This window comes from Mesoplodon densirostris, chromosome 1 (assembly GCF_025265405.1).
Source record: "Mesoplodon densirostris isolate mMesDen1 chromosome 1, mMesDen1 primary haplotype, whole genome shotgun sequence".
Lineage (NCBI taxonomy): Eukaryota > Metazoa > Chordata > Mammalia > Artiodactyla > Ziphiidae > Mesoplodon > Mesoplodon densirostris.
This window is the reverse complement of record NC_082661.1, coordinates 20,764,391-20,791,941: the sequence shown is the minus strand read 5'-3', so window position 1 is coordinate 20,791,941 and position 27,551 is coordinate 20,764,391. Positions and strand designations below refer to the sequence as shown.

The 27,551-nt window shown below is 36.5% G+C and overlaps 1 protein-coding gene across 3 annotated transcripts in view; it reads left to right on the top strand.

Moving 5' to 3' along the window:
• The window catches only part of ADD3 (adducin 3), a 126,081-nt gene extending 100,530 nt beyond the window's left edge, over window positions 1–25,551 (top strand). For all 3 annotated transcript variants that reach the window (XM_060099797.1, XM_060099792.1, XM_060099804.1), the window contains exons 3-14: window positions 8,771–8,909; window positions 10,672–10,823; window positions 12,007–12,087; window positions 12,938–13,087; window positions 13,575–13,718; window positions 13,831–13,929; window positions 15,060–15,242; window positions 15,807–16,064; window positions 17,346–17,465; window positions 17,900–17,986; window positions 20,837–20,960; window positions 23,283–25,551. In XM_060099797.1, the coding sequence (XP_059955780.1) occupies window positions 8,771–8,909; window positions 10,672–10,823; window positions 12,007–12,087; window positions 12,938–13,087; window positions 13,575–13,718; window positions 13,831–13,929; window positions 15,060–15,242; window positions 15,807–16,064; window positions 17,346–17,465; window positions 17,900–17,986; window positions 20,837–20,960; window positions 23,283–23,575 (1,830 nt within the window). In that variant the 3' untranslated portion in view covers window positions 23,576–25,551. The remainder of the gene's footprint in view (window positions 1–8,770; window positions 8,910–10,671; window positions 10,824–12,006; window positions 12,088–12,937; window positions 13,088–13,574; window positions 13,719–13,830; window positions 13,930–15,059; window positions 15,243–15,806; window positions 16,065–17,345; window positions 17,466–17,899; window positions 17,987–20,836; window positions 20,961–23,282) is intronic.
• The last annotated feature ends 2,000 nt before the right edge of the window (window positions 25,552–27,551 follow it).

Sequence of the window (27,551 nt, the reverse complement as noted above, 5' to 3'; positions counted from 1 at the left end):
GAGAAACAAAGAAAATTTAAAAGAATTGTGGATTGATCACTTTTTCCCTAGATCTTTACTAGTGAATTTAAAATCTTGTTTGTGAAAGACTTGGAAAAGTGTATACATTTTGTCTTTCTGCCATGTTTTAGGACAATGGCTTTCAAATTTCTTTTAATACAACAAACTTTTCACCACAGGAAATAATACATGGTGGCCTGTATTGCTAAATAACAAAACCTAGCAGCTTAGAACAACAAGCTTTTATTAGCTTGTCATTTCTGTGGGTCAAGAATTCAGGAGCAGCTTAGCTGAGTGGATCTGGCTTAAGGTCTCTCATAAAGTTGCAGTCAAGACATCAGTCAGGGATGCTGCATCTGAAGGCTTGACTGGGGCGGAAGTTTCTGATCTTAAGATGGGTCACTCACATGACTGTCAGCAAAAGGCTACAGTTCCTTGCCACATGGACCTTAACCTGAGGCTGTTTGAGTGTTCTCCCCCAGAGGAAGTATCTGAGAGCAAAGAGGAGCCTGCAGTGCCTTTTATGACCTAATCTCTGACATTAAACACCATCACTTCCACCAAATTTATTAGTTAGAAGTGAGTCACTAAGTTCAGCCCATACTCAAGGGGAGAGGAATTAAGCTCCACCTTTTGAGGAGAGGATTGTCCACTCTCTGATCACAGTTTATTTTAAAAGTATCACAGTCTGCCACAACTTATTTACCTTCCTTCTACATGCAAAATACACTCACCACCTCCTCCTTCCACATGCAAAATACACTCACCATCTCCTAACACCCCTGCAAAAGTTTCATGCCATTACAACGTTAGCCTGAATCCAGAATATCATCATCTAAATATGGTCCAGGTATAGATGTAATTTCTTAAGTAATTTCTCAAGTGTAATTTCTCAAGATGTAATTTCTCAAGTGTAATTTCTTAAGTACAGTTCCTCTCAATCTATAGACCAGAGAACTAAAGAGACAAGTTATCTGCCCCCCACACACCCAGTGGTGGGACAGGCAAAGATAACTGCTATAGACATTCCTGTTCAAAAAGGGAGAAAATTGGGAGTACAAAGAAGTCACTGGTCCATAGCAATTCTGAAATTCACCTGGGCAAATGTTCGGCAGTTCCCTTGATGAAGACCCAGTCCTTCTACTTAGTAGGAATGAGTCTCCCTAGTTCTTGGCTCTGCCCTCTGAGCTTTTGGTTCCACTTGTAGAGGTTTTAGAGTTCAAAGACCTCTTTCCTTTTTGTACTCTCTTTGTTTCTTTAAGTCCAAACTTGTAATGTTTCTGTGAATATAATTTTCTTTAAACCTTTGTGTGTCTCCTGTGAATATTGGGGTTCACTCTGTTGGACAAAACCCATAACCAATAAAGATCAAAATCAAAGGTATTACTAATTCATGTTTGTAAGAAACAAATTTGTAATCCTTCTATTTTAATTGCTGAGTTCATTTGGGAAGAAAGGAAATCAGGAGAAAAACTAATAAAAGCAAAGTAGTATAATACTTCTTTTGAAAGCACTTACTATGTACCAGGCACCTGTTATGTATCAAACCCTATTTAATCCTCAAAACAACTCAATCAAAGAAGTATTACTATCCCTAGTTTACAGTGGAATAAACTGAAACTTAGAGGCATTAAATAACTTGCAGAAGTTTTTACAAGCTTAGTTAAATGGTGGGGTCTGGATGTAAACTCCAAAGCTCACACCCTTACGCACTAGGCTGTACCACTTAAAGCATTCAATAACTTTGAAAAAATTCCGCTCATATATTATTGTTTCATTCTTCTTCAAATTCTCTTGCTCAAGTTAATTCAACCCAACTCAAGAAGAGTTTCGAATCATAAGACATTTTGGTGTCTGTAAATTTGGATAACAAACTTGACACCTTATTGCCTTGAGCTGAGAAAATAAGAGCAATTTGTCTCATCCTAACTCCAAGTTATTACTTTTTTCTAGGAATTTCACGGCCTTTTGTCTTTTTTTTTTTAATTTAAGAAAGTATTTGTCTTAGAAATTAAGAGCTGGCAAGTAAACTTGTTTTAGCTAGAGATTTTGTTAATGCACTCGGGAGAATCCATAAGTTTTCTTTGACCAATATATTCCTCATATATATGTCTCTGATGGCATATATAAGATTGCCCTTGTCTCGGAATGAAGTGTCCAGGGCAAACTGTTAGAATTAAATGATGGACCTCATCAAAGTTAAAGAATCATGTAAGTTGAAAACTAATAGTGCATTGTGCATAGTAGATATTTAGTAAATTCTGAATACATGGATGGATGGATATATGAATAGCTGAGTGGGCTTTGAGTCATTAAACACTTGAATGTTGTCCAACAAGCTCCTACTGAACTTGACTGCTTAAATGACAATCAGTTGGTGGGTTTCAGAAAAAGAATGAATGTTCTTAACCCATATCACTACAAGAGTTTAGACTTGTTAACAGAAGGTAACAATTTAGACTTGTTAACAGAAGTGTGCAATGTTACTCTGAAAGATAGGACAACAGGAGTGTAGGTGGTGATTGCTCAGGCACATGACACACTAACATTTCTTAATAAAAGGGCAGTGTGTAATGCTTCAAACTTATTTTAAAGATAGGAGAAACTTCAAAGCCATACATGTTAGAATATCACTGTAATCAAGGCCTAAAATGTTAACAGATCACCTCAGTTAGAATAGTTGGTCAAAATTACCATGATTTATCTGGTCACAAGTATTCTTTATTAACTTTGTTTGCATTTTTATTTTATACCAGCTTTAAGAAAATATATTATTCTAACCTTTAGCTTTATATTAATTAAGATGCATAGATACAGGAGAAAGATCATCCAGAAGAAAATTTGGTTTATTTGTGTTTTCTCCTTTCAACAGGACCAGTGGTAATCTATTTCCAAATGAATACATTTCTTAATGGAAAAATTCTAAGTAAGTTTGTTATGCTCCTAATCCCACTTTAGGAGAGATCTAATAGCATAATTGCAGGGTGCCTTGGGAGCAGCAGGTCTGTAATCTGTTTTTCTTTTTGCTCCAGTTTTTCTTTCTAGTAATTATTATGAGGTAGAACATCCAGATGTGGATATTTAAAATCCAGCTCTGATACTTATCAGTATTCTGTTAACTGATTTTCATAAGTTAGACATTACTTATAGGTCAGTCTATGTAATTTTTTTAGCCTTAACCAAAATAATCACATCAAGTCTGTTTCTTGTATCAAATTGGTTCTCTTTTCTGTGATTTAAAAATAGAAAATCTTTCATCTATTGCCACTTTCTCCTGAAAGTTCTGATCTTAGATGCAGAAGCCTTAAGATCTGATGTTTCAAATTACTCCTACTTTTGGTGTATAGTATACGTGAATATGTATATACTTAAAGTATATACTTAAAGTATACTCTGACCTTACATTCAAATCTCTGAATCTTTTGTATTTTTACAAGTTTATTTTTATCCATACCTTTATGAATTCAAAGTTTACAGGATCACTCCTTCAACATTGACAGGAGAAGTATCAAATGAAACGGGGGAGATTCAGAGAAAGCTTTAAAGGCAGGCACCCTCTCTCTAACTTAAACATTTTGTTTTTCACCTAGTGATTTTTTTTTTTTTAACCACACTTTTTTGGACATGTGTTTGATGAGAGAGCTGTCCAAACTATAATGTTCTGGGAACAAACCAAGTTTTCAAGTAGGATTTTGTTTGAGTTGAAGAACTAAATGACTTTTCAAAAATGTATAACCTTCTGTTAAGATTCATTTCTTATTTAAAAAAAACTGAATTTCTCCCATTAGATGATGGACAAGCCTTATTACACAGGAGGTATTTCTCATTCAAGTGACAGACTGATAAGACTGTTTTCTAGAACTTCAGATTCCAGTGCTAATAACCTATGAAATGGATCTTTGCTATCATTAACTCAAGAGGAGATCAGATTCTTTGCATTCTTTCCTTATATCTAGGAAAATATAGAAAAGAAGCTCTAACTTATGATTATAATAATTGAGCACTGAATAATTGTGTCCAGGAGGCTCTAGAAGTGTGAAAGACACAGTGCCAGCCATCAGATATTACTGTATAGTAGAGTATGAAAAATAAATCACAATCATGGTAGCTACCCTAAATGTAGTATAGGCAAATGTTAAAACAATTCAAAGTGGGGTGAGAAGAGAAGAAATATGGAGATCCCTCCTAACTGTGGTGATTAAAGGGGAGACTTCAAGGAGAAGGTGACATTTTAAGATGAGTGTTGAGTAAAGGGTAAGAATTCATCTGGTAGAGGAACAGTAGAAACCAGCATTTCCATTTGATGAAATACAGTGAGCAAGGAGAGAAAAGTACAAGTTGTGATCAGAGAATGCTCAGCAAACCTCATAGGCTACCAGAGCATGAGGTAGTAATGGGAGATAGAGCCAAAAATTGACCTAACAGATTGTAGAGATCCTGGAGTACCAGACTATTGTGACCTAAGTTAGAGGTCAGCCCATTTTCTCATCATTTCCAGTTTTAATCTGTTTATATAAATGTTTTATACATGCATATCTATGCATATAGTGTTTGTTTTGGATCTTGGCTCACCACCACTTAATAGCTATGTGACATTAGGAAACTCACTTAACTTGAACTTCACTTTTCCTTGCTGGTAAAAATGGACCTCACATGGTGGTTGTGACAGTTTAATGAACTAACATAAAAGCATGTAGTGCAGTGCCTAGCACATAGTAGACAACTGTTTCTGTGGAAATGAATACATAGGGTTGAATACAATATCGCTAACTTAAAGCATTTTTATGCTTTTGTGACAACACTTTGAAGATTATAATCATAATTCATTAGACTGTATTTTGGTTTTTGAAGGCCTTAAAGGATCTGTCACCCCTATGGCACTCTGCCTTATTCATGTTCATGTATTCATGTATTCAGGGACTGCCTTCTCTTCTCTGTTCTTCTCTATCTGAGAAGGAAGACGGTTTATGCTGTAAAACCACATATGTGTATGTGTTGTTTGATATTTTAACCTGACTCTTCTCTAGTAGAGACCCTAGGGAATTGTTGGTTTAATCTGACTTCAGAAGCCCCAGCATGTGATCTTGCTGCCCTGCTTATAACTGAGTTTCTCATTCTGCTTTGGTGGGAGAATTCCTAGCTATAAGAGGGCAAGTTTTGGTACTCCAAGATCTGCTGTATAATTTTTTTTTTTTGCTTTATCTATCATTATAACCTAATGCCCTAATCTAGCCTAAGAGGTTTACTCATATTTCTGATCACAGCACACCTGCTGCCTTATTAGTTGTACAGGCATACCTAAGGGATATTTCAGGTTCAGTTGCAGACCACTGTAATAAGACAAACGTTGCAATAAAGTGAGTCACATGAATTTTTTGGTTTCCCAGTGCGTGTTAAAGTTATATTTACACTATACTGTAGTCTATTAAGTGTGCAGTAGCATTGCATCTAAAAAAAACAATGTACATACCTTAATTTTAAAATAATGCTGTTGGAAAAATGGCACTGATAGACTTGCTCGGCAGAGTTGCCACAAACCTTCAATTTGTAAAAAACACAGTATCTGCAAAGTGCAATAAAACAAGGTATGCCTGTGTTTGGTTTCAGTGATACAACCCATCTCTGATAAAATTAGGCAAATATCTGTGCCCAACTGAGAGTTCGAGATCTGAATCTTTATTCCATTTACTTGTTAGCTGTGTAACCATGAGCAAGTCATTGCCTATTTCAGGACTTTGTTGTGAGATTCAAATGAATCAACTGTAAAGGATTATTTTATTAACATTGAATTTTAGTAGGAATATGATTAACTATCCACCATAAAGACAAACAAAATTTTTATTATTTTAACGAAAGCTTAATTTTACTGATAAATTTTTAAAACCAGCTGAAACAATTTTATATCATTAATTTTATACTGACTGTTTTATGGCTTAGGTAATTATCTGAACAATATTTCAGAAATATTTGGAACATAATAACTGAGTTATAAATGTTCATGACAAAAAAATATTAAATCTTTTGGAATAGAAGAATTCATATCTGTTGAAGCACTGTCAACTATATAAAAAGGCTGGGGACATTCCATTTACTTTGAAAATTATTTCCTTCTCCTATACTGCGTAGAAGCAATTCACTAGCCTTAAAGGGGAAATTCATATTTTTTTCTTAATTAATTTCAGAAGGGCTTATACATTCCTCTGTGACACCATGGATCATCTCAAAGCTTTAGGATGGTACTCACCATACTATGGGATAAATGGAAGTAAAAAAAGCATTTTCACTGACTAAAAAAAGCATTTGACCTGAGTCCTTGCCTCTGACATTTACCAGCTCTGTGACCTCTGTGAACGAATTTTTCAACCTTTCTTATTTAGCTTTCTCAATCCACCCAGCAAAAATTTCTCATCAGGGTCATAAATAGTCGTGATTCTCTTGAGCAACTAGTTGGGGTTTTTTTATTTCTTAAAACCCCTGTAAACCAGCATATTGAGCGATTGTGTTGATTCGTGTTGGCTGCTGGAGACTTTAGATAAAAGTTGGCCCATCTCTAGCAAATGATACAATTTTATAGTATGCTCTTTGTATCTTAACCTCATTCCTGGCTCTATCTTACCTTCATATGCCTATTTTCTCGTTAGCTTGATTTTTCTTACCTACATTTAATTTATTTTCATGTCATGTTAATCTATGGAATCTGCCTTAAATTCTTCCTGGAATAACATAAGGTGCATTCAATAAAATAAATTACGCCTACTTCTCAGAGCTATTGTGATACATACAGTAGGTGTAAATTTTTTTTTTACACTGAATCAAAGAATATTAGTTATAGCTGCTTTGAACTGTGGAAGGTTTAAATAGAGTTTGGTTTTGAAGGGAAGATAAAGTTTCAGAAGAGCATTTTGGCCCACTGCCAGGTATCTAGAAGTTTTCTGTAGTTTATATAAAGATAAATGAGTATATCTGGGAGATTCTTTTCCTTTCAGCCTTAAACATGGTAAAACACTCATGTTACTCATCAGTTTGAATGCGTCCATCCATCTTATATCCAGCTCACAACGATTTTATGTTCACAAGGTCTTAGATATGTACTAATGGAGTTTTCTGATAAATGTAATGTGTCTTTGTAGAGAATATTTTATACGATAGTTTCTCCGGTTTAAATCATGTATTTAAATGAACTAGATAAAAGTCAATGGAATTAGATGTTTAGAATTTTTTTATAATTATGCTAAGGATTTATATTTAATAAGCCTTGAATTTGTAAAAGAAAAACCATGTTTAACTGGTATAAACTTCTCTATGAACTCAGAACTCAAATATGGTCACAGTATTTTTAAAATTAATCATTCAAACATCCATTTGCTGTATGAGCAGAAAGTTTTCTAAAAGCAACACAAGCATGAGTCAGTACTGGTTCTAATATGTACTACCACCTCATAGCCTCACAACCACATTTCCACTTTCACCATGGGCTTCTCTGCCATTATTTAAATTTTTTTTAAAAAGTTCTTCCTTCTGAAAACCTCAGAGGTGTTCAGCCATCCTCTAAGCAAAGCTACATCTAAGCAACTGTTCCAGGAGATCTTATTCCCAGCCTTTATGAGGAGGGCTATTCTCAGCGACTTGAAGGAGAGTCACTCTTCTAAGGAGGATTTCCCAGTGATCTCCATGGTGTTTATATCTACCCCTCTTGGAGGTAATGTTTCCAAAGCAGTTTTCTGCCTTCTCCCTCTTAGGTGAGGTGGGAACAAACTGAATTTAATTTCCAGCAGCACATTCTGCTATACATGTAACCAATCTCAAACGGAAGAGCAGGGTCTAGATGGTTTATATTGCAAGAGCCTTCATGTTTAAGATGAATGAATATAAACATGAGCAAGAGAATAAATGATGAATTTAATAAAATAAGTGTTGGTTGGGTGTGATAGACATACAAAACCAGCTATTTCAACTAATGTGAAGGACTGGGAGATGTTTCAAATGTTTTTTATTCAAATGTTTCATATTCACAACTCAAGGGTTACTGGAATAGAAAATTTTCTCTTAATGTTCAGTATTTTTATTTATATAAATACTGCTTCTGCCACACATACCACCCCCCACCCCCACCCCCGCAAAAAAAAAAAAAGAAAAGAAAGAAAAACAGCACTCCAGAACAGGAACATACAGTACCCAAAGTTGGGGGTAAAAGTTCTTTCTTTAGCACAGTATTGCATAAGGGGAGTAATCAGCTCTCAGCTTTTATAAGTTTGCTTGCAGAGTTTATAGAGCTACGGAATTGCCATGGAAATCGTAAAATGGAAGCCATGATTTACTATGTCTTAGTGAAAACTTTTGCTGGGAGTTGCTATAGTCAGAGTCATGCCCCATTCAGATAAGAACTCTATCCTAACCTAGATAATGAGCTGCTAGGCAAGGAATGGGTCTCTTTTTACATCAGTCTGTACTTGGTGCTCTAGTTGCATATTATTAACAAAGTTGCTTTTACCTATACCTGTCTATTATAGATGTTGTAATATAGCTCATTTGCTTTGAGATTAAGAATGCCTAATGATTTTCCCTCCCCTGAAAGCAAGCTTCTTGCTTCTTCTTCCAGTGTTTTAATTTTATTATTTTTTGTTTTATATTTGTTTTAAAATAATGTACATGAAAGCTATTCAAGAGAGGGATGGGAGAAGAAGACTGATTACATCAGAGCAAGTTATGTTTGGGTCGTTCTGCTCCAAGCGAGATGCATGTGCTCATTGATTATTTTTGTGTATTACAGGCCTTTCGGGAAGACCTGGAATGCCTTATTCAAGAACAGATGAAGAAAGGCCACAATCCAACTGGATTACTAGCATTACAACAGATTGCAGATTACATCATGGCCAATTCTTTCTCGGGCTTTACTTCACCTCCCCTCAGTACGTCAGTTTCGTAAAGTTTAAAAGACAGTAATTTCATCTCTACTTTGTACACTGCACATTTCTAGCAGCATATTCTGATCTGGTTCAGTCCTTAAGTTTATAACATCTAATAGTTAGAGGAACATAGTGTTAGGATCTCTTACTTTTTCATACCAACCAGACATTTATTAGACTTTGTGAGGATTACAAAATAGTTATAAAGTGTGGTTCCTGCCCCAGATAAATGCATATTTGAATTGAGGAGACATACAGTGAATGCACAAAAGATTAAAACTGCAAGGTAACTGTAGAGGAAAAAATTACAAAGCAGCTGGTAAGAAATTGTCTAATGACCTTTTCTAAGTCATCTTGCTATGAGCTCAGAGTTGGAATTGATTATTGGCTGAAGTGGACTGAGAGAACTTTGTGGAAGAAGAGAGGCCTCAACTAACCAGACTTTAAAGGATGGAGCAGTTAGAACTTGGTGTAAAAGGGTTTAGGACATTTTATTCATTCAACAGTTCTTTAGTGAGAGCACCGATTTGGTGGACTGAACACTAAGGATACCAAGAATCATAAGGCATTGAGTCCAGGCACTTTACATCTCAGAGAGACATGCACAGAACTCACTGCTGTACCAGGGCAGGCACACAGAGTCCCAGACCATCAGGGACTTTTCTTTTCCTTCTCTTTCTTCCTTTGTCACTTCCTTGTTTTTCTTTTTGGTTAAAGATTTACAAACAGGAATTCAACGAATTCAAATACTTCGCAAATAGAGGAATGGTATGAAAAGAGACATGATGGTGGGAACGTGCAAGGTGAGGGTAGAACTCCTAAGTGGATCAGTATGTTGGGACATACATACTGGTTAAAGAATCTTTGAAAGAGTCCCAAAGTGAATTATAAGTGCTTGAACTAAAGTAGTGGTTGCGGGTAAAAGAAGGAAGAGATCAGTGAGAAAGGCATAGCCAAGGAAGAGGAGAGAAGACTTAGCCACAGGTTTGAATGTGGTGATGTCGGGGGTGGCAGATGGATGGTGAGAAGAACGATGAGTTCCCAAATCACCCACTCTTCCAGCTTGGGAGAAACGTTCTATCAGAATCAACAGGAAAGTTAAAATGTTGAGCTAGTTTTGTTCACTTTTTCTATAACGTTGATTATCTGTCATGTGCCATAAATCCTCACAAGAGTCCATAAGGGATAAGAGGTCCACGATAGTACCACACAGGCCTGGAAAAGAAGTCTAGGAAAGAAGTGGGAAACGGTGTCCAGGAGAATGAAGACTGAGCGAAAGTTGAATTCATCAATTGGGTCATTAGAGATTAAGACTCATTTTTGTTGCTTGGTGAGGGCAGAAACCAGACTGCTGTTTGACTGCATTCTTAAATATTTTTTGTTTGAATAAAAGTCAAAAGAGGTATTAGAAAGGTACAATAGCTTTCTGTTGAGATCTTTTCATCATAAAATTAGCAATAACCTCAGTGTTAATAACGCTTTTACCATTGGGATCCTGTGACCATTTTTCCCCAGTGGTGTGAACCTGACTCCTTAACATCACAAGTACTAGATGAAACAGCAAGGCGATAGCTGATAGGTATTTTTACTCTCAGTGTACTTCTCTGAAGGCAGATAAGCTAATGCAACATTGTGTGGGCTGATAAGTTTCAGATCATCATTTACAGGCTGGGACACTCTCGGACTCAGGCTGCTTCCTGGCAACTGATTTTCAGGTAAGGAATTATTTGACCTGAATCTTTCTCCACAATTTTTCCTCTTTTAGGTCTCGGCATGGTCACACCTATCAATGACCTTCCTGGGACAGATACATCCTCGTACATGAAGGGAGAAAAGCTTACTCGTTGTAAACTTGCCAGCCTATACAGACTTGCAGATTTGTTTGGATGGGCCCACCTGGCAAATACATATATCTCAGTGAGTCCTTCGTCTTTCAGTTCCTTTTTTTAAAATCCCAACTTAAAGGCAACTATACTCTCCTCACCTTTACTCAGAAGTCTGGTTTTCAGGCCTTATTCTCTGAACCTAGCACGCTGGACCACAACCTCATCCTGATATAAACCTTATGTTTAAGGGAGAGGCTGCAGTTACCCCAACGTTCTTCTCCATTTGTTATCTGTGTTGTTTCCTTAATTCAGACCAGTCGCAGAACCTATCCAGGAAGAAATCCTCCTGGCAGAATTTTCTCTCTCTGTGTTAATTATGTCTGAGAGTCAGTGATATTAAAAAATGCTTTAGGGCTTCCCTGGTGGCGCAGTGGTTGAGACCCCGCCTGCTGATGCAGGGGACACAGGTTCGTGCCCCGGTCCGGGAGGATCCCACATGCCATGGAGCGGCTGGGCCTGTGAGCCATGGCCGCTGAGCCTGAGCGTCCGGAGCCTGTGCTCCTCAACGGGAGAGGCCACAACGGTGAGAGACCCGCGTACCGCAAAAAAAAAAAAAAAAAAAAATGCTTTAAAAAGCACTTGGGGCAGTGAAAATAGAGGGGGCCAGGGAAGTTTCCTCTCTCGTCTTTATTTTTTAAATATATTTTTCCCATTCATCATCATCTTGTTTTCATGTTGCCACACTTGGACACAAGACAATATTTGGAAGCAAAAAGTATGAAAATATTGTGTGATGAAAATGGCACAGATGTGAGGTGCAGTCTTCCTACAACTTTTCATCCCTTCCTCCAGCTATTCCTTGGCTTCCCCTTCCATTTCCACCTTAATTCGTTCCTAGGAAGAGAATCTATTCTCTTTCCTTTGCCCATTTCCCCTTAATTTCCATATTGCATTGGGTTGAACAATACTGGCATTCATTTCTCCTGCGTGTAGCTGACCCTAAATAACCTTAGGACCCCCAAAATAACACTTTTAGGTAAGTCCAGTAAATGAGAAACTAATGTCAGAATTTTTTAGCAGTACTTGAGGGCTTGAGGGAAGAAAACTTTTCAAGGAAAGTTTCATGCTGCACAGCTTTAACTTCTGCTTTGTTTTCCCCCCCAGATATCTTACAGTTATTCATTGTAAATATATTCCTAGTCATGTTTACACTGCAAAATATGAACACCTCATAGTAAATCTGTATTGTTTTGTTTTGTTTTTCTTTTTCCCAGGTAAGAATAAGTAAGGAGCAAGACCACATAATAATAATTCCCAGAGGCCTGTCTTTTTCTGAAGCCACTGCCTCCAATTTGGTACAATTTTCATTCCTATGTTACTTTTTCTGTGCTTCCTTGTACTTCTCTGACAGATTTTAGCTTTTAATACAGGACAGAACAAGAAAAGGTATGGATGGAAGAACATTTACTAGTGAACAGGGAAGAATTTGGAAAGCTAATGTTGATTTTTAAGAAAAGCTTTAGCGTTCAAGAAAATCAGGGTAGTTGAAGAGCCTAATAAATAAATTGGTCTAATCAGTTAACCTATTTATGTTTTTTAGAGAATCTTGATTTTTTTCACCCTGTATTCTCTGTAATTTGTTTAAAAAAAAAACAAAAAAAAAAAACCCACACACAAAATCTGTATATTGTATAGCTAGATTTAAACAAAGTTCAGTTGGTGTGAGTATGGGGTCTGACAGTCTAGCATTTTATTTTTTCATGATTGTACCCCAAGCCACTGTCATTAGCCTCTAGAAGAGTAGGAACTACGTTGGTTCTGGTGCTGTAGTGTTAATTAGCAAATGAACATTTTCCAGCCAGTTCAGTAAATGCCAGACTTATCCAGACTTTCAGTGAAGAGCTTAAGTTATTCAGTTTCTTGGAAACTGTGCTTCTTGCTAAATGCTGAGTTTTGTTGCAGACTACCTGTTTTTGTAAATAAAATTTTATGGGAACAAAGCCACACCCATTCTTTTACAGTAGTTTGTGGCTGCTTTTATACTACCATGGCAGAGTTGAGTAGTTGCAACAGAGGCCCGCAAAATCTAAAATATTTGCTATCTGGCTTTTGACAAAAAGTTTGCTACCCCCTGGTTTAGCTCATGAAACACAGGAAACTTTGATGCACGTGTGCCAGTTAACTGTGTCTTTCTGATTTTTCCAGGTGAAAGTCAATATAATAGGAGAAGTGGTTGATCAGGGAAGTACTAATTTGAAAATTGACCACACAGGCTTCAGTCCCCATGCCGCAATCTATTCAACACGTCCTGATGTTAAGTGTGTGATACACATCCATACCCTTGCAACGGCAGCTGTAAGTCACTGAAGGGCCAAAATCAACAATGACCCTGGGAAGTATATTTTTTCATGGCTTTCCTTACATGATACTTTATAATCTTCATTCTTTCAGACCCCACCATTTGAAGTTATTTTCAAAGTATTAATCCTCTGCATACCCAGAAAGCAAAAGTCCCTTTGGAGTAAATGCTACTGTTCTAGGAAACAACTGGAGAGATAGCATTTGCATTTTTGATCTCATCGGTTTAATAATGGGGTCATTGAGTTCTTTAGAGCAAGCCTTCTTTCCTAATATCTGGCACAGCATGTAAATTGAGTAGTATCCCTAAAAGGTCTTTTTTTTTTTTTCTCTTGAAGAAGTGAAGAACTGAAGTGGGAGGTGGGCTGGAATGGTGAACACAGTGAATTGGCCAGCGGTCCCTGAGCTGACTGAAGAATCCAGTTCCTATGAAGGTGTAGTTAGTAACTAAGTGTGTTATCTTGGCATGAACCCAACCAAATAGGTATCCTCCATGAAGTGCGGGATCCTTCCAATTTCTCAAGAGTCCCTGATCCTGGGAGATGTCGCCTATTATGACTACCAAGGGTCACTTGATGAACAGGAGGAGAGAATTCAACTGCAGAAAGTTCTGGGGCCAAGTTGTAAGGTATGTAGTAGAGTTTCTATCTAAGGAGCTATTTTTGTTGCTGTTACTGTTGATGAAAGCAGTGTGAGCTATGCCAGTTATTTAAACTGATTGCTTTGGGATTCTATTTTAGGTGCTGGTACTCAGAAATCATGGTGTGGTAGCACTTGGAGAAACAGTTGAGGAGGCTTTTCATTACATTTTTAATGTGCAGATAGCCTGTGAGATTCAGGTAAGAAAAATTGTCTACCCCCCTCTCTCTCTTTTTTTTTTTTTTTTTTTTGCTTTGTTATTTGTTGTGTTGGGTATTGTGTTTACTTATTTCCAGAGTTCTATCAGTTGGTGGCTTTTTGTTTTGTCTTTTAAGAGAAGTTCTGCTTCACTTGAGTAAAAAAGGGTCAACTGAGGTATCTCTTGAATTGAAAACAGGAGGAAAGAAAATTGAAATTCATATACAGACACACACACCAAACCTAAGTGCTGCATAAACATCATTTTCCTCATAATCCTACTTTTTAAGATGGTGTAGTTGCACATTTCTCCATTTTCACCCTCTAGTGATGTGGTGCTCATTGAGAAAGGTGACTACCAGTTATCAAAATAGACCAGCTGTGCTGTGGCCACTTTTATAAAAAGTGTAAGAGCAGGGCCAGAAGTTTTATGGACTCATGCAGTTTCCGGCGATGCCACAGCCTCAGCCTCATTATTATAATGGTTACTTATTAACCACTTTTCCCCCAGAGAAGCTGAATGCATTTAATGGCCCTAATTCCGCCCTTTAACAAAAATCAAGCAGATTCTCTTGAAGCAAATGGTAATAATCTGAATTTATTGGAAAGGCCGCAGAAAAGGGGGAAAAAACTTTTTCTACCAACTTGTCTTAACCACCTTTTTTTTTTTTTTTTTTTGCTTTAATGGTCACTCTTCTTCTCAAATGAGGCTATGAAAAGCTTAATTATATTGAGATAATGAGCTGACTTCTGCCTAAATATTCTTAAATTCACAGTATAGTGTTTATATTCCTTTAAAATTATAACTGTCAACAAAAGTATTAACTGGATTGCCATGGGAAAACTGCAAGGAAAGAACTTTAAAATTTGGCAAGAGAATTCAGTTTCTTGAAATATATTAAAAGGTATGGCTCTAAATGTGTTTTCCATCAGGGAGGGTCAGAGTCCTGGAAGGTATAGATAGATGGAAAAGATACTTCAGCTGCCTGCTTTCACAAGTGTATTTCTTTGTTGGCAGCCTGGAGGAAAGTGTTACAGATATTTGCTGAATCAACCTTATGCCTCTTTAAAAGTGAAATACTCATTCTAGTCTTTACAGTCCTGTGCCTCTATATTTTGCCATTGATTACAGGTGCGGGCATTAGCAGGGGCAGGTGGAGTAGACAATCTGCTTGTACTGGATCTTCAGAAGTATAAAGCTTCCACTCACACTGTGGCAGCATCTGGAGGAGGAGGAGTGAATATGGGTGCCCATCAGAAATGGAAGGTTGGCGAGATTGAGTTTGAAGGGCTGATGAGGACTCTGGACAATTTGGTAGGTGAAAAATTGAACATAACCTTGATTTCATGTTTCCAGATTCAAGAGCAGATGTTTCCATCTCCCTTTGGTTTTGGAACATGCTCCTTACTCCAGAGTGTGACCCCAAGAAGGAATTCAGTGTATTTTAAGAATCAGTGAAACATGCAACTGTTGTCTTATCTTAGTTATGAGCCTCTTGCACTAAGAGTCAGAAGGCAGATTGCCTTCAGACCCGGGAACAAATACTTATTAAATGAGCACTGAGATTTGGCCTCCAGAAAACCAGTTTATATCTAGGAACATGTTTCTGGTGAGCAGTTTTGAAATTACCTTTGTCAGGAACAGCTGTGTGAGTGGAAATTGCTTTGTCAGCTGAAATCAGTTTTAACCAGATCTCGATATTTGCTTAATTTTCAACTCTAGTGTTATGTGGAGGTTATATGGAGTTTGGAAAGATCTTCCCTTTATTTGTTTTTTGGTAAAAGGGTCTTATTGAATCATTTGTTTAAAGAATTAGACTCTAAATGCTGTGTTTGCTACAAGTTTGATAGCTTCAAATGTGGTTTTTCCCTCCCCTAGGGATATAGAACAGGCTATGCTTACAGGCATCCTCTCATTCGAGAAAAGCCTAGGCACAAGAGTGATGTGGAGATCCCAGCAACCGTGACTGCCTTTTCCTTTGAAGATGATACAGTGCCACTCTCTCCTCTCAAATACATGGCACAGAGGCAGCAGCGTGAAAAAACAAGATGGCTGAACTCACCAAATACCTACATGAAAGTGAATGTGCCTGAGGAGTCTCGGAATGGGGAGACCAGTCCCAGGACCAAAATCACAGTATGCCCCTACTTTACGTGGTTTGCCTTTCCTAAATATTCTGCCTCGTTTACTGATGAATTGGATGGTCTATGTTGAAAATATTGGGGAAGTAGAATATAACGCTAACAATAATATCACTATAACTTATCAGGTAACCTTTGTGCAAGGCACTTTGTTCTAAGTGCCGTACATGAATTATCTCATTTACTTCTCCTAATATGGAAGGGATGCTGTTTTTCCCCTCCATTTTATAGATGAGAAAACGGAGGCACAGAGGGATTCACTAATCATTTGTGAATGGTAGAAAAAGGGTTTGAATGCAGGCAGTCTGACTCTGGAGCCCAGTGTTACCCATTGCATGATACTGCTTTGTAGTTTATATTGTACTTGTGAATCAACACCTAACGGTGCCAGATTTTGTGAATTACTGCACATAGGCAAGATCTTGTAGATAAAGAAACAGGTTATCTTAAATTTTGCAGCATTTTGTCTCAGATTTGGTTAAATTTTGGAGTGCTTATCACTAAATATTCTATAGATACTCAAAATTGGTTCATCCTATCATATAAATCAGTAGTATTCAATATGGAAATACCTAGGCATCAAAGTTTTTTATTTCCCCTAGTCTATATTGATTTCTTATCTCCTAGTAAAAGAACATAAGTTTCCCAGAATTAATTTTATTGACAGAAACTAACGGCCAGTCATCATTAATCTTGATGAATATTAGCTTTCTTTAAGGGATATAACGGGAAAATGAGAAGAATTATTTAAGGCTTTTCCACCCCTGTGGTGCCATTACACTATAGATTACTACAAGATTATCCCCTTTGTGAAATGCTGGTCAGGGGCTTGGCCCATTCTGTCAGCCAAAAATAAAAATGATATCTGGAAAACTAAATCTTAGGAGATTTCTTGAGTCCTTTTTGATGACTTCTTAGCCATCATCACTTAAAACTTGAATGCAGGTGGCAACTCTGAATGTGAGTTAATGTGAGATCAAGCTCTATATACTTGAAATATTTTCACCAATATAGTTAAAATGCCAAAAGGAAAAAATTTAAATAGGCATAATTTAGTATTCATGTGAATAGTAATGACATTTGTTTGTTTTTAAGTGAATGCTGATTCTAACTAGTATGGGAGATACACTAATTGACCACTAAAAACTACTCAGTGAAATTCTTTAAAATATTAGCAGTGTATGCACCCAACCACTGGAGTCAATCAACAGTTGTCAAGAACCTACCATATTTCCTTAACACAAAGCTTCATTCTGGAAAATGTTTGATTCTTTAGTGGATGAAGGCAGAGGACTCTTCAAAAGTTAGTAGTGGAACACCTATCAAAATTGAAGATCCAAATCAGTTTGTTCCTTTAAACACAAACCCGAATGAGGTACTAGAGAAGAGAAATAAGGTAAGACATGGTTGATCTGTGACTAGACGAGGCCTTTTTATGCAGTTTTATGTTTAAATCACTGGTGACTGAATCTGATTAATGCTAAGCTTAGAGGTTTAAATACAGAAGAATTTGAAATTTAATTCTGTATAATTTTAGCTTGTATTGAATACCTCCAGTTCTGTTCTAGTTTCTGGTGAGCGGGCTATATGGGGAAGAAGTATTAGACATATTTCTGCTGTATTAGTGAAAAATGTAGTCCTCTAACAATGTAAGACAATAGGAAATCACACATCAAGAAGAGTGGAGATTAATGTGAGTTGTTATGATGGTAAAAGAGGGCTTTGTGGAGGTGGGAATTAAAGAGGCTCTTACCCTGGGGTGGTCAAATAGTAAGCCAAAGGTCACCTGCAGAGTTGCCCCCAAGAACTTGTTACTGTGTTTCAATTCAGATTCGAGAACAAAATCGATATGACTTGAAAACAGCAGGACCACAATCTCAGTTGCTTGCTGGAATTGTTGTGGATAAGCCTCCTTCTGTAAGTCCATAAAGCAATATGATCTTTGTTTTCACGTTAATTTATTTGCTTTTTAAATATGAATATCTGTCTTTACTAAAGTTAATATAAACACAAGTTAGAAAGTCAAATAACCCACAAGACTTAAAATGTCACCTTCAATTCCCAACTTCTAGGGGCAAGGACTTTATTCTAGCATACACTTTTGGTTCTAAAGAGCATCTTTATTCTGCTTTTTCTTGGTTTATCAGTTTTAGTCGTCAACTGTATTTCATCAAATCTATTTCATCAACTATGAGAAGTACCATTATTTTATGTATCACTGAAAGAGAAAAAAACCTAATTATAAGATGAATGCCAATTTCAGGATCAGAAAATGTGGGAGAAAAGTGCATCTTAGAATTAATGAAAGACAGTAGTGACTTCTTTTGTGGACTATGAGGATCTAGCCTGTTTACACAAGGCTTCCCTTTTTCATTCACCCAGTAAGGTTGTACCACAATGTTTTGTCTAGTCAGCTTTCAGTGTTTATATTTTTAAACGCTTACTGCTGAGTCAGGTAGTATCCCATGATGACATTTCCTTTCTTATACAACTTTTCTCCCCTTGGAGAAAAAGTTGCCTCCTTTTTTCATTGGCTTAGTACTTAGGATACATTGGGCTTAGTTCTTCCCAAACTTTTCTTAATAGTATTTTCCATAGGGTCAGAGGTAACAGGTAATCTCTCAGTTCTAGCCCTTTGTCATTGTTATTCTGGTCCGGATCTGGACTAGCCCTTTGTCATTGTTATTCTGGTCCGGATCTGGACTAGGTGCTCTTCAGGCCAGAGGTACAGGCCCATCCTGAGGATTCCTGTGCTTCTCACCATGTAGTCCTGTTTCCTGCATCGTATGTCTCCTACTTAAGAAAGGAGACTCCTTTCTTACTCCTTTATCATTGAGCGCATCCTCTAATAGCTTTCTGGGAAAGGATACATAGGAGGTAACAGTCTGAAAACCTGTATTCTACCTTCAAATGTGCATGTAATGGATACAGAATTCTAGTTTACAAATAAAATGAAAAGCATCACCATATTATCCCCTAGCTCCATATCATTGTTAAGAAGTAAGAGAGTATTGTGATTCGTGTACCTTTGTGTAGGCTTTTTTTTTTTTAAGACCCTTTCTATATTCCTGCTGTTCTGAAATTTTATGATGGTGTGCTTTGTAGTAATTTCTATTTAGTCTCCACTTTTAGCACGTAGTAACCCTTTTCAATCTGCAAAGTCATGTCCTGGGAATTTTTTAAAATATTTCTTCAGTAAGTAGTCCTTTTCCCTTCAATTTCTTTTTCTGTCAGGATATATATGCTGTTAGTTGGATCTCTTTGACTAAGCCTCTGATTTTTTTCTTTGCTATTTTATATCTCTTTGTCTTTTAATCCTACTTTCTGGGAGATTTGCTTGACTTTATTTTCTAAACCTTCTATTTAATTTTCTATTTTGAGTTTTTTTTTACTTTTTAAGACTTCTTATTCCCTGAATGTTCCTTTTTTTTTTTTTTTAAATAACATCCTGGTCTTTCTGGATACAGTATTTTCTCTTATTGCTCTAAGGGAATCAATTTTAAATTTTCTTCAGCTGCCTTTATTGTCTGTTTCTTCTGAGTTCCCTTTTTCTTTTTAATTGTGGTTTCCTCCATGTTGGAAACTTTCCTTAAGTGTCTGGAAATCCGTGGTAGTCTGTCTGTATTTAAGAATGAGACACTGAAAGCCAGTCAGAAGCTTCAGGTGGGTGCAGAGCTTGGGAACTGGCGAGCTCCACTGTAGGGTGACTGGATGTGGACCAGGTTGATTCTTTCAGAAATGCCCAGATGTTAGTATCTGTAGTTGTTTTATCTGGGGTCATTTAATTTATCCAGAGAATTCTCTAGTCTCTTGCCAGTCTCCCACCATCATCCTGGGAACCCTCAGCTATGTTTTGTGTCCCCTAATCAGTTGTTCTGAAGAATAAGCCTCTGATCTTCTGCAGAGATGAGAGAGAAGTAAATGCTCAGCTGTGTGGAACGGGAAAGGGGACCTGAGAATCTGTCTGTTCCTTATTTACACTTCTAACTTGTCCCCACTTTTCAGCTTTTCTTCACCGCACCTTCTGTGATACCTGAGCCTTACCAGGCCTCCACAGGGCAAATGAGCAGGTTTCTCCTTTGCAAGGCGAAGGCTTCAACTTTCTCAGCTCTTCCACCCATTCTTCCACCTGCTTTCCATCTTCCAACAATGTGTTACGACTTCTCATCCTCTGTTGGCTCATCTTCCATTCTTTTGTCCTTAAAAGTTTATACTTTTTTGTGGTTGTTCCTTTACTATCATTTTAGTGGGGTTTTGGGAGGAATTTTTTTAAATGCATGGGTTCAATCTGCCAGGTTTAGCTGTAAGTCTCATTAATTTCTTTTCTAGAGCAAATAGGTACAAGTTTATTTTCATAGCAAATTTAAAGTTCTTTTGGTACAGTTTCATTTTTCTAAGACTTTCTTCAAAGACTTTTTGAAATTCTTCATTTTTAAGATATTTCTTAGTTATATGAAGCTTTCTAGAACTTGGCTTAGTTTTTTTTTCAGAGTTATTAAAATTGACCTATGCAGGCTTATTGAGGAAACAGCACTGGCAATTTTAGTCTATTGGATCAGTAGTCTAAAAGCATTAATCTGGTATGAATATTTTAAACAAAGCATGTTACTTTATCATTTCTTATGATTGTTGTGAGGTGGGGTGTCACAAACATCATATATACATTTAAGTGTGAGTATGAAGTTGTGTATATATGTAAATATATATAAATAAATATATAGATATAAGTAAAGCTCTTGGTAACAAGTCAGTGCTTTTCTTTGCAAGACCATGCAGTTTGAAGAAGACGATCATGCCCCACCAGCTCCTCCCAACCCCTTCAGTCATCTCACAGAAGGAGAACTTGAAGAGTATAAGAAGGCAATTGAACGTAAACAGCAAGGACTGGAAGGTTAGTTCGTTTTGAGATTGAGCCCAAGATAACCACACTGCTAACAGCCTCTTGAGGTGGATGACAGAGGGCAGTCAGGGTTTTTTTTTTTAATGTTCCTTTTACAATCAGTTGTTCCATATCCTCTCTCCCAGTCCTTACTTGAGTATAAGTAGGACTGAAATGCAAATAGCTACCACACACCATCTATGTTAACGTGTAGAGAAGACTGTTTTCCTCAGAAAACAATCTGATTGCTAGCAAAAAGTCTTCTATAGTAAAGTGAAATCCCCGGATGAGTAAAGAATCACTAGCTAGAGTAAATGTAGATACATTAATAGATTTAAACATTCAGAATATGTGGCTTTTTAAAAAAACTTTCTATTTTGACATAATTATAGACTAACAAGTATGTGGCTTTAATGCTTTGTAAAATCTCTATTGTTACTGGATGTCTCAAGATGTCAATATTTAATTTCAAAATCAAAATATAAAACAAACTGCTAGAATTTTTATGTGACTTTCCTTAAGTACATGGGCACTCTAGTGAGGTTGCTTTTATCTGACTTCAGAACCCTAAGCAAGGGTTGTATTTTAGAATTGTTCATGAAAATGCCAATTGAATATTAGCTCCCTTTTTCTCAAGAAAAAGAGATTCTTTGTAGCAAGCATTCTCAATCTTGGGTCTTTGGATAAGCTTTAGACAGTCCATGAGCCATCTGAAAAATATATGCTTAATTTTGTGCAATACAGATTTGAGGAAGGCAAGGGTGCAAGGTGGAGGGCAAGAAGTCTGTAACCCCAAAAGAGGGTAAGAGCCTCTGCTTTAGAGCATCTTCAATATACAGTTGAAATTTTTATGCAAAACAGAACCAATAGTTAAAGAATCTTTGTCCCAGTTAGATATCATGTAGAAAGAACTAATGACATCTGGATCATCCAGGGAACAGTTTTTATAAGTGTGTTAGTGTCTTTGTCACAAAAGGAAGTCATCCTGACTCATTAATGTAATTACACTAAATGTTAGGTGATACTATTCAACTTGTTTATTCTAACATAAGGTTGGAAACTTTCTCTGTTTTTGTATTTTGTAAAATGTCCCTCTTTAATCTCTTATTTTTTGAAAGCCTAAAGATGCCAGGTAACAAATACGCACAATAGAACCATCACCTTTTATATATAACTTTATAGTTTCTTCCACATTCATTATGACCTGAATTGGCTCACTAATATTGCTGACAGGAATCACTAATTGGATATTGATCAAAAATTCAGTGAGGCATTCTGCCTCATTAATGTAGCATCATTGGTGAAGCTTTCATATTTCTTTTCATTTGGCTGCTCAATGTATTTTGATTTTCTAACACTCTAGCAAAAGTTAAATGCATACATATTATTTGCCTGGGCTTCCAGTAGCCATGCTTCCTTAAAGCATGTGTATAAAATTACCAGTAGCAGCCAGAAATGTTAACACATTAACCTCCTCTTACTGCATAGTTATCGATATGTGGGATAACTGTTAGCATGCTCAGCTCATTGCTGAAGAGCTTATCATCCCTGTGTATTGCAGGTATTTGATGTATGCACTAACCTCCCTGAAATCTTATGCTTCTTTGTTTTGCATGGCTTTTAACTAAACTCTTATCCAACAGATGCTGAGCAGGAATTACTCTCAGATGACGCTTCATCTGTTTCACAAATTCAGTCTCAAACTCAGTCACCGCAAAATATCCCTGAAAAATTAGAAGGTATTCAATGTAATTTCCCATAGCCTTCACCGACTTAATCTTTAGAGTCTGTCCCTCTGTCATTTGTCTTCATATAAAGAAATTGAACACCTGATACAGTAAGTTTACCATGGATTTTACTTAAAGCTCCCAATAATTTTATATTTTTTATTAAATGGGGTGCTACTTTTGTTCAACATTTATATTGACTTACCTTAACCTGGATATTGGCAATTCTTAAGAATTTGTGAAATTAAAATTGGTTTGTCATATGTCTTCCAAACAGAAGCATGAAATCTTTTTCAATTTTGATTGCCCAGTGACCCCAAAGTTAAAGAAAAATATATGTATGTTGTCTTCTTCATTTATACTGATTTGCTTTACAATGAAACTATCAAGTCATCAAACTGGACTTATCCAGCCTTCATTCTTTGGTCTAACAACTTTCCTCTTTATACCGCTTAAAAGCATTAGCTTTATGCTAATAGACCCATAGTCTATTAAAATAATGATCTATCTTTATTGGAATTAAAGTACATTGCTTAAACATTTCAGTTTTGTAAAATAAAGCAAGGATGTTGACTATATAAAATTAAAAAATCCTCCCCTTTTGTAGAAAACCATGAGCTGTTTTCCAAGAGCTTCATCTCCATGGACATGCCTGTCCTGATAGTGAACGGCAAGGATGACGTGCATGGGGTTGAAGACGAGCTTGCTGAGCGAGTGAGCAGGTTAACTACAAGCACCACCATAGAAAACATCGAGATTACCATTAAGTCTCCAGAAAAAATTGAAGAAGTCCTGTCACCTGAAGGCTCACCTTCAAAATCACCATCCAAGAAAAAGAAGAAATTCCGCACTCCTTCTTTTCTGAAAAAGAACAAAAAAAAGGAGAAAGTTGAAGCCTAAATAAAGTCTTTTTGTAATTATTATTATTACAATGTGACGTTGCACATTTAAAAACCACATTTAAGTTGATCATTAATATGCAGTGGTAGATCAGATTGGGGGTATGAAGCAAACTGGACTTTAAGAACTGGAAAGAGGTTTTACTAAAAGAAAAACATATTATGAAGAACACTTTCAAATTCATCTCTCATTTTGTATGTCCAAAAAAGGTTTTGAATTTTTAAACAATTGCTAGTTTTGATTAGCTCTGCCCTCATGAAGTATTGTTATAATCACCACAAACAGATATCTGTCTGAATTACTTCAGGCCTTCTACATAATATCTGTTGGAAAGAAATTACCAGTGAACAAGTGAGAGAATTTTTGTTTCTCAAAACCTGCTTCACTTGGTAAGCAGATTATAGTTTTTTATCTTGATTATTGACTGTCCCTTTTGGGTTCCCATTGTTAAAATGGGCATTAACAGAATGCTTTAAAAGCTTCTAAGATAAGAATCTATAGCATTAGTATACACTGGCACATAATTGTTTTTTTAAATTTAAGAAAAGATTCATTAGGAATTTTATTCATAGTATAAAATTTCCTCACCTGAAGTAACTTTGTTTGCAAAAAAAACACGTCATTTTAGTAAACTATAATTTTTGAAAAATTCCTTTTTTATTAGTTTAGAAAGCCCCTTATTTTTCAACAAAGGGGATTTTATACACATAACATGGGTTATTTAGTTTAACTCTGGCAAAAACGATTTTTGTATGTTGAGATGTTTGTATACCATTCAGTATAAAAGTGTCTGAGCATATTAGCCAATCATTTAACAGTAGAGCACATTTGAGGCTGCTTGGTACTAAGTATACTTAAATATAATTAAAGAATCCAGGGACTTGGTATCAAAAGGGGATTAGAGCATTTAAAGGCATAACAGGATTCATATTTGAACCTTATAATGTATTTTTCTCTTAGTATCACTAATGAATGAAGAAGCCCTCATAAGGTAACCAAACAGAAAGGAAAAGAATGAGAGAGAAAGTGAAAAATGGAGGGAACAAGAGAGGTGTCATGAGAAGAATTCTAGTTCGATAATGATTCATAGTCATGATAGGATTTGAAGTGTCATTTATTTAACACATGTCCCAAATTTCTAAAATTCTGCTTCTCTGCCAAAATTATTGTATTTCTTAGTTGATATTTGAGTTTTAAAAAGGGTCAGATCCTCCTTTTAACTTGTGTATCTTCAGAAGGCAGCACAAGAAGAAATCAGTGGGTCTAATCCCACCCCCACCGTGAGAGAACTACCACTTCTTAATTTTTACCAATTTTTCTTATCTTTTAAGTTAACTTTCTTTCTAATGTAAATACAAATTTAAACCTAGGCTTAATATAGTTATTTTTTTTCCCTTTCACCCAAGTCATGTCACAAATCAATGTAAAATCAATGATCCAACATAGTCAGTGGGTAAAAATAATCCAAAGTATTTCTGAAGGGTGAGTTGGCGTGTAAAAAATTACACTGATGATAGTGTGCTCTGGGGCTGGTTCTGTTCGACTGTGAGTGTATGATGATGCAAAGTTGAAGTGGAGCCTGGAAAGTTCATTCTAGATCTCACTAACTACTGGAATCAGTGTTTTAATCTTAGTGGAAACTTTCAGTTGCTTAATTCTGTATTTGAGGATTCTTTTATGTTCTACATCATTTATGTTGTATTACAACGTATGTAGAAACAGTAACCTGTGAACTGTGCTTTTCCATAACTTTTTAAAAATATATATGAAATGAATGCAATGTGCATAAATATTTTTTAAATGCAACAGTGAACTATTTGCACCTTTTGCTAATGCCTCTATTTACTTGCTTTGGCATAAAGAATGAGCCAGTGAACCTCTGTGTCATGTGGAAAATGTATAAATGTTATCTGATATTGCTCTTAGATGTAATGCTAATTAATGTAAAATCACAAATAAACAGTATTTTAAATAGATGGACTTGGTATCAAGAGCTTTCAGTTCAAGGGTGGTTACTTATCCTGAATTACTTTGTGGACTGTTGAGTTTTGTACTGCAGTGAGATTTTGAGTAAGACTGACACTTCTGAATAAGGAATGTCCTAATACATTTATTTTCAAATTAGTTGAAAATCAACTATATAAAACCCTTCTTGGGCCTCCCTGGTGGCGCAGTGGTTAAGAGTCCGCCTGCCGATGCAGGGGATACGGGTTCGTGCCCCGGTCTGGGAGGATCCCATATGCCGCGGAGCGGCTGGGCCCGTGAGCCATGGCCGCTGGGCCTGCGCATCCGGAGCCTGTGCTCCGCAGCGGGGGAGGCCACAGCAGTGAGAGGCCCACATACCGCAAAAAAAAAAAAAAAAAAAAAAAAAAAAAAAAAACCCTTCTTGTTTCAGCTCATTTTGGAGGAAATATTCCCCAAGTTACCTACTTTTTTTTCTTGATAGGATATGGCAACCTTAACTAGTTCTCTGACATCTAGAGATCTTTGAAGGACTTAGGATTCTGATTCTCAGTCTCAGAATCTATGGATGTAGAATAGAAAATGTTGCAGAATATGTGTTGAGTTTATAGATTACTTCTCTTTGATTTTTATTTATGTAACAATGTAACAATAAAGAAGATAGTAGAGAGAATAGAAAGGTTACAGTTCCACCACATTAACATTCAACAAAATATTTCACTCCCTTCTAGCTCTTGTTCAGCTATGTATATATTTCCTGTGTACTGGTTATCATGGGGTGAGTGTAATTTTATTCAAGATTTTTTTTCTACTTAAACATAGCATAATCTGTCCTAGAAGATATTCAAACCAAATCCCTCATATGAGTGATTTCTTGTGATTTTTTTCTACCACTTTGTCCTAAAAATAGAGTGCAAGAGGGGAAATCATGTTAATTGAGGGTTCTGGTTAATTGAAGTTTTTACTATAATTACCCATTATAAAAATGAAGGGTTTGGGCAGAGGATAGATTCATAGTCTTGGGCATATTTAAGTATTACTTTGGCTTGTAAATAATCCTTTGGCGAAAACTGCTGTTTTAGAAAGGTGCTCATTTCAAAGTTCCCTTTCATAAAGCAACAAAGGCAATTATCTTCAGTTCTCACTTGAGAGTCCATATAGCATGAAAGGTAATGTTGCCTGTGCCTTTTCCTCTATTGATTAGTATTTTCATTCAGCAGGGAATAAAGAGAACCAAATGGATCAAGTTGTGACAGCATTGGTTTTTCTTAACATCAGCATTTTTTTTTTTTTGACACAGGCAGAAAACACATAAAGGCAAGTGGGTTATTTTTCAAACTCCAGGGTGAAGTATATACCTCAAAGTTGCAATCTAGACCAAACTAGGATTTTAAAAAGAACAATCTTCTTTGTAGCCACTAGAGGGTGTAATAGACCTAACAATCCTGTATGTTTGTAGTCCTTGAACTTAACTTCCCTTTTCTTAATTGCTAGGCACCACCATGTTTGTTGTGAAATACCCAGAACTTAGAAGACTTTGTTGCTTATCATTCTCCTCTCTAGACTGTTCTCAACCTAGTTGTCTCAGCAGGTCCCATTTCACCAATACCAATACCACCAGCAGGGACTCAGTGCCTCTGGAGAGCACATTGAAAATTGTTGAGGTGTGGTCTCAGAAAGAAACCACGGTAGACTCCTCGGAGGAGTTTTCGTGCCTGTGAATGGTAATATAATGCCTGCTTCAATAACTGACATTTTTGCAGGAGATAACTGATAATATCTGTCATTTTTTGATGCCTTCTGTTAATCAAAGATTATGCTAAATACTTTTCATGTATTACCTCATTTGGCCTTCCCAACATCCTAAGAAAGTAGATGATATTCTCATTTTGTAGATAGAGACTAAGGCTTGCAGAAAACTAAAAGGGGGTGCTAGTATTTCACTCAGAGATTCAGATTTCTAAAACTGCTAGTGCCAGACCCTATGTGCCTCCAGTGTACGTTTTCTGGGGGG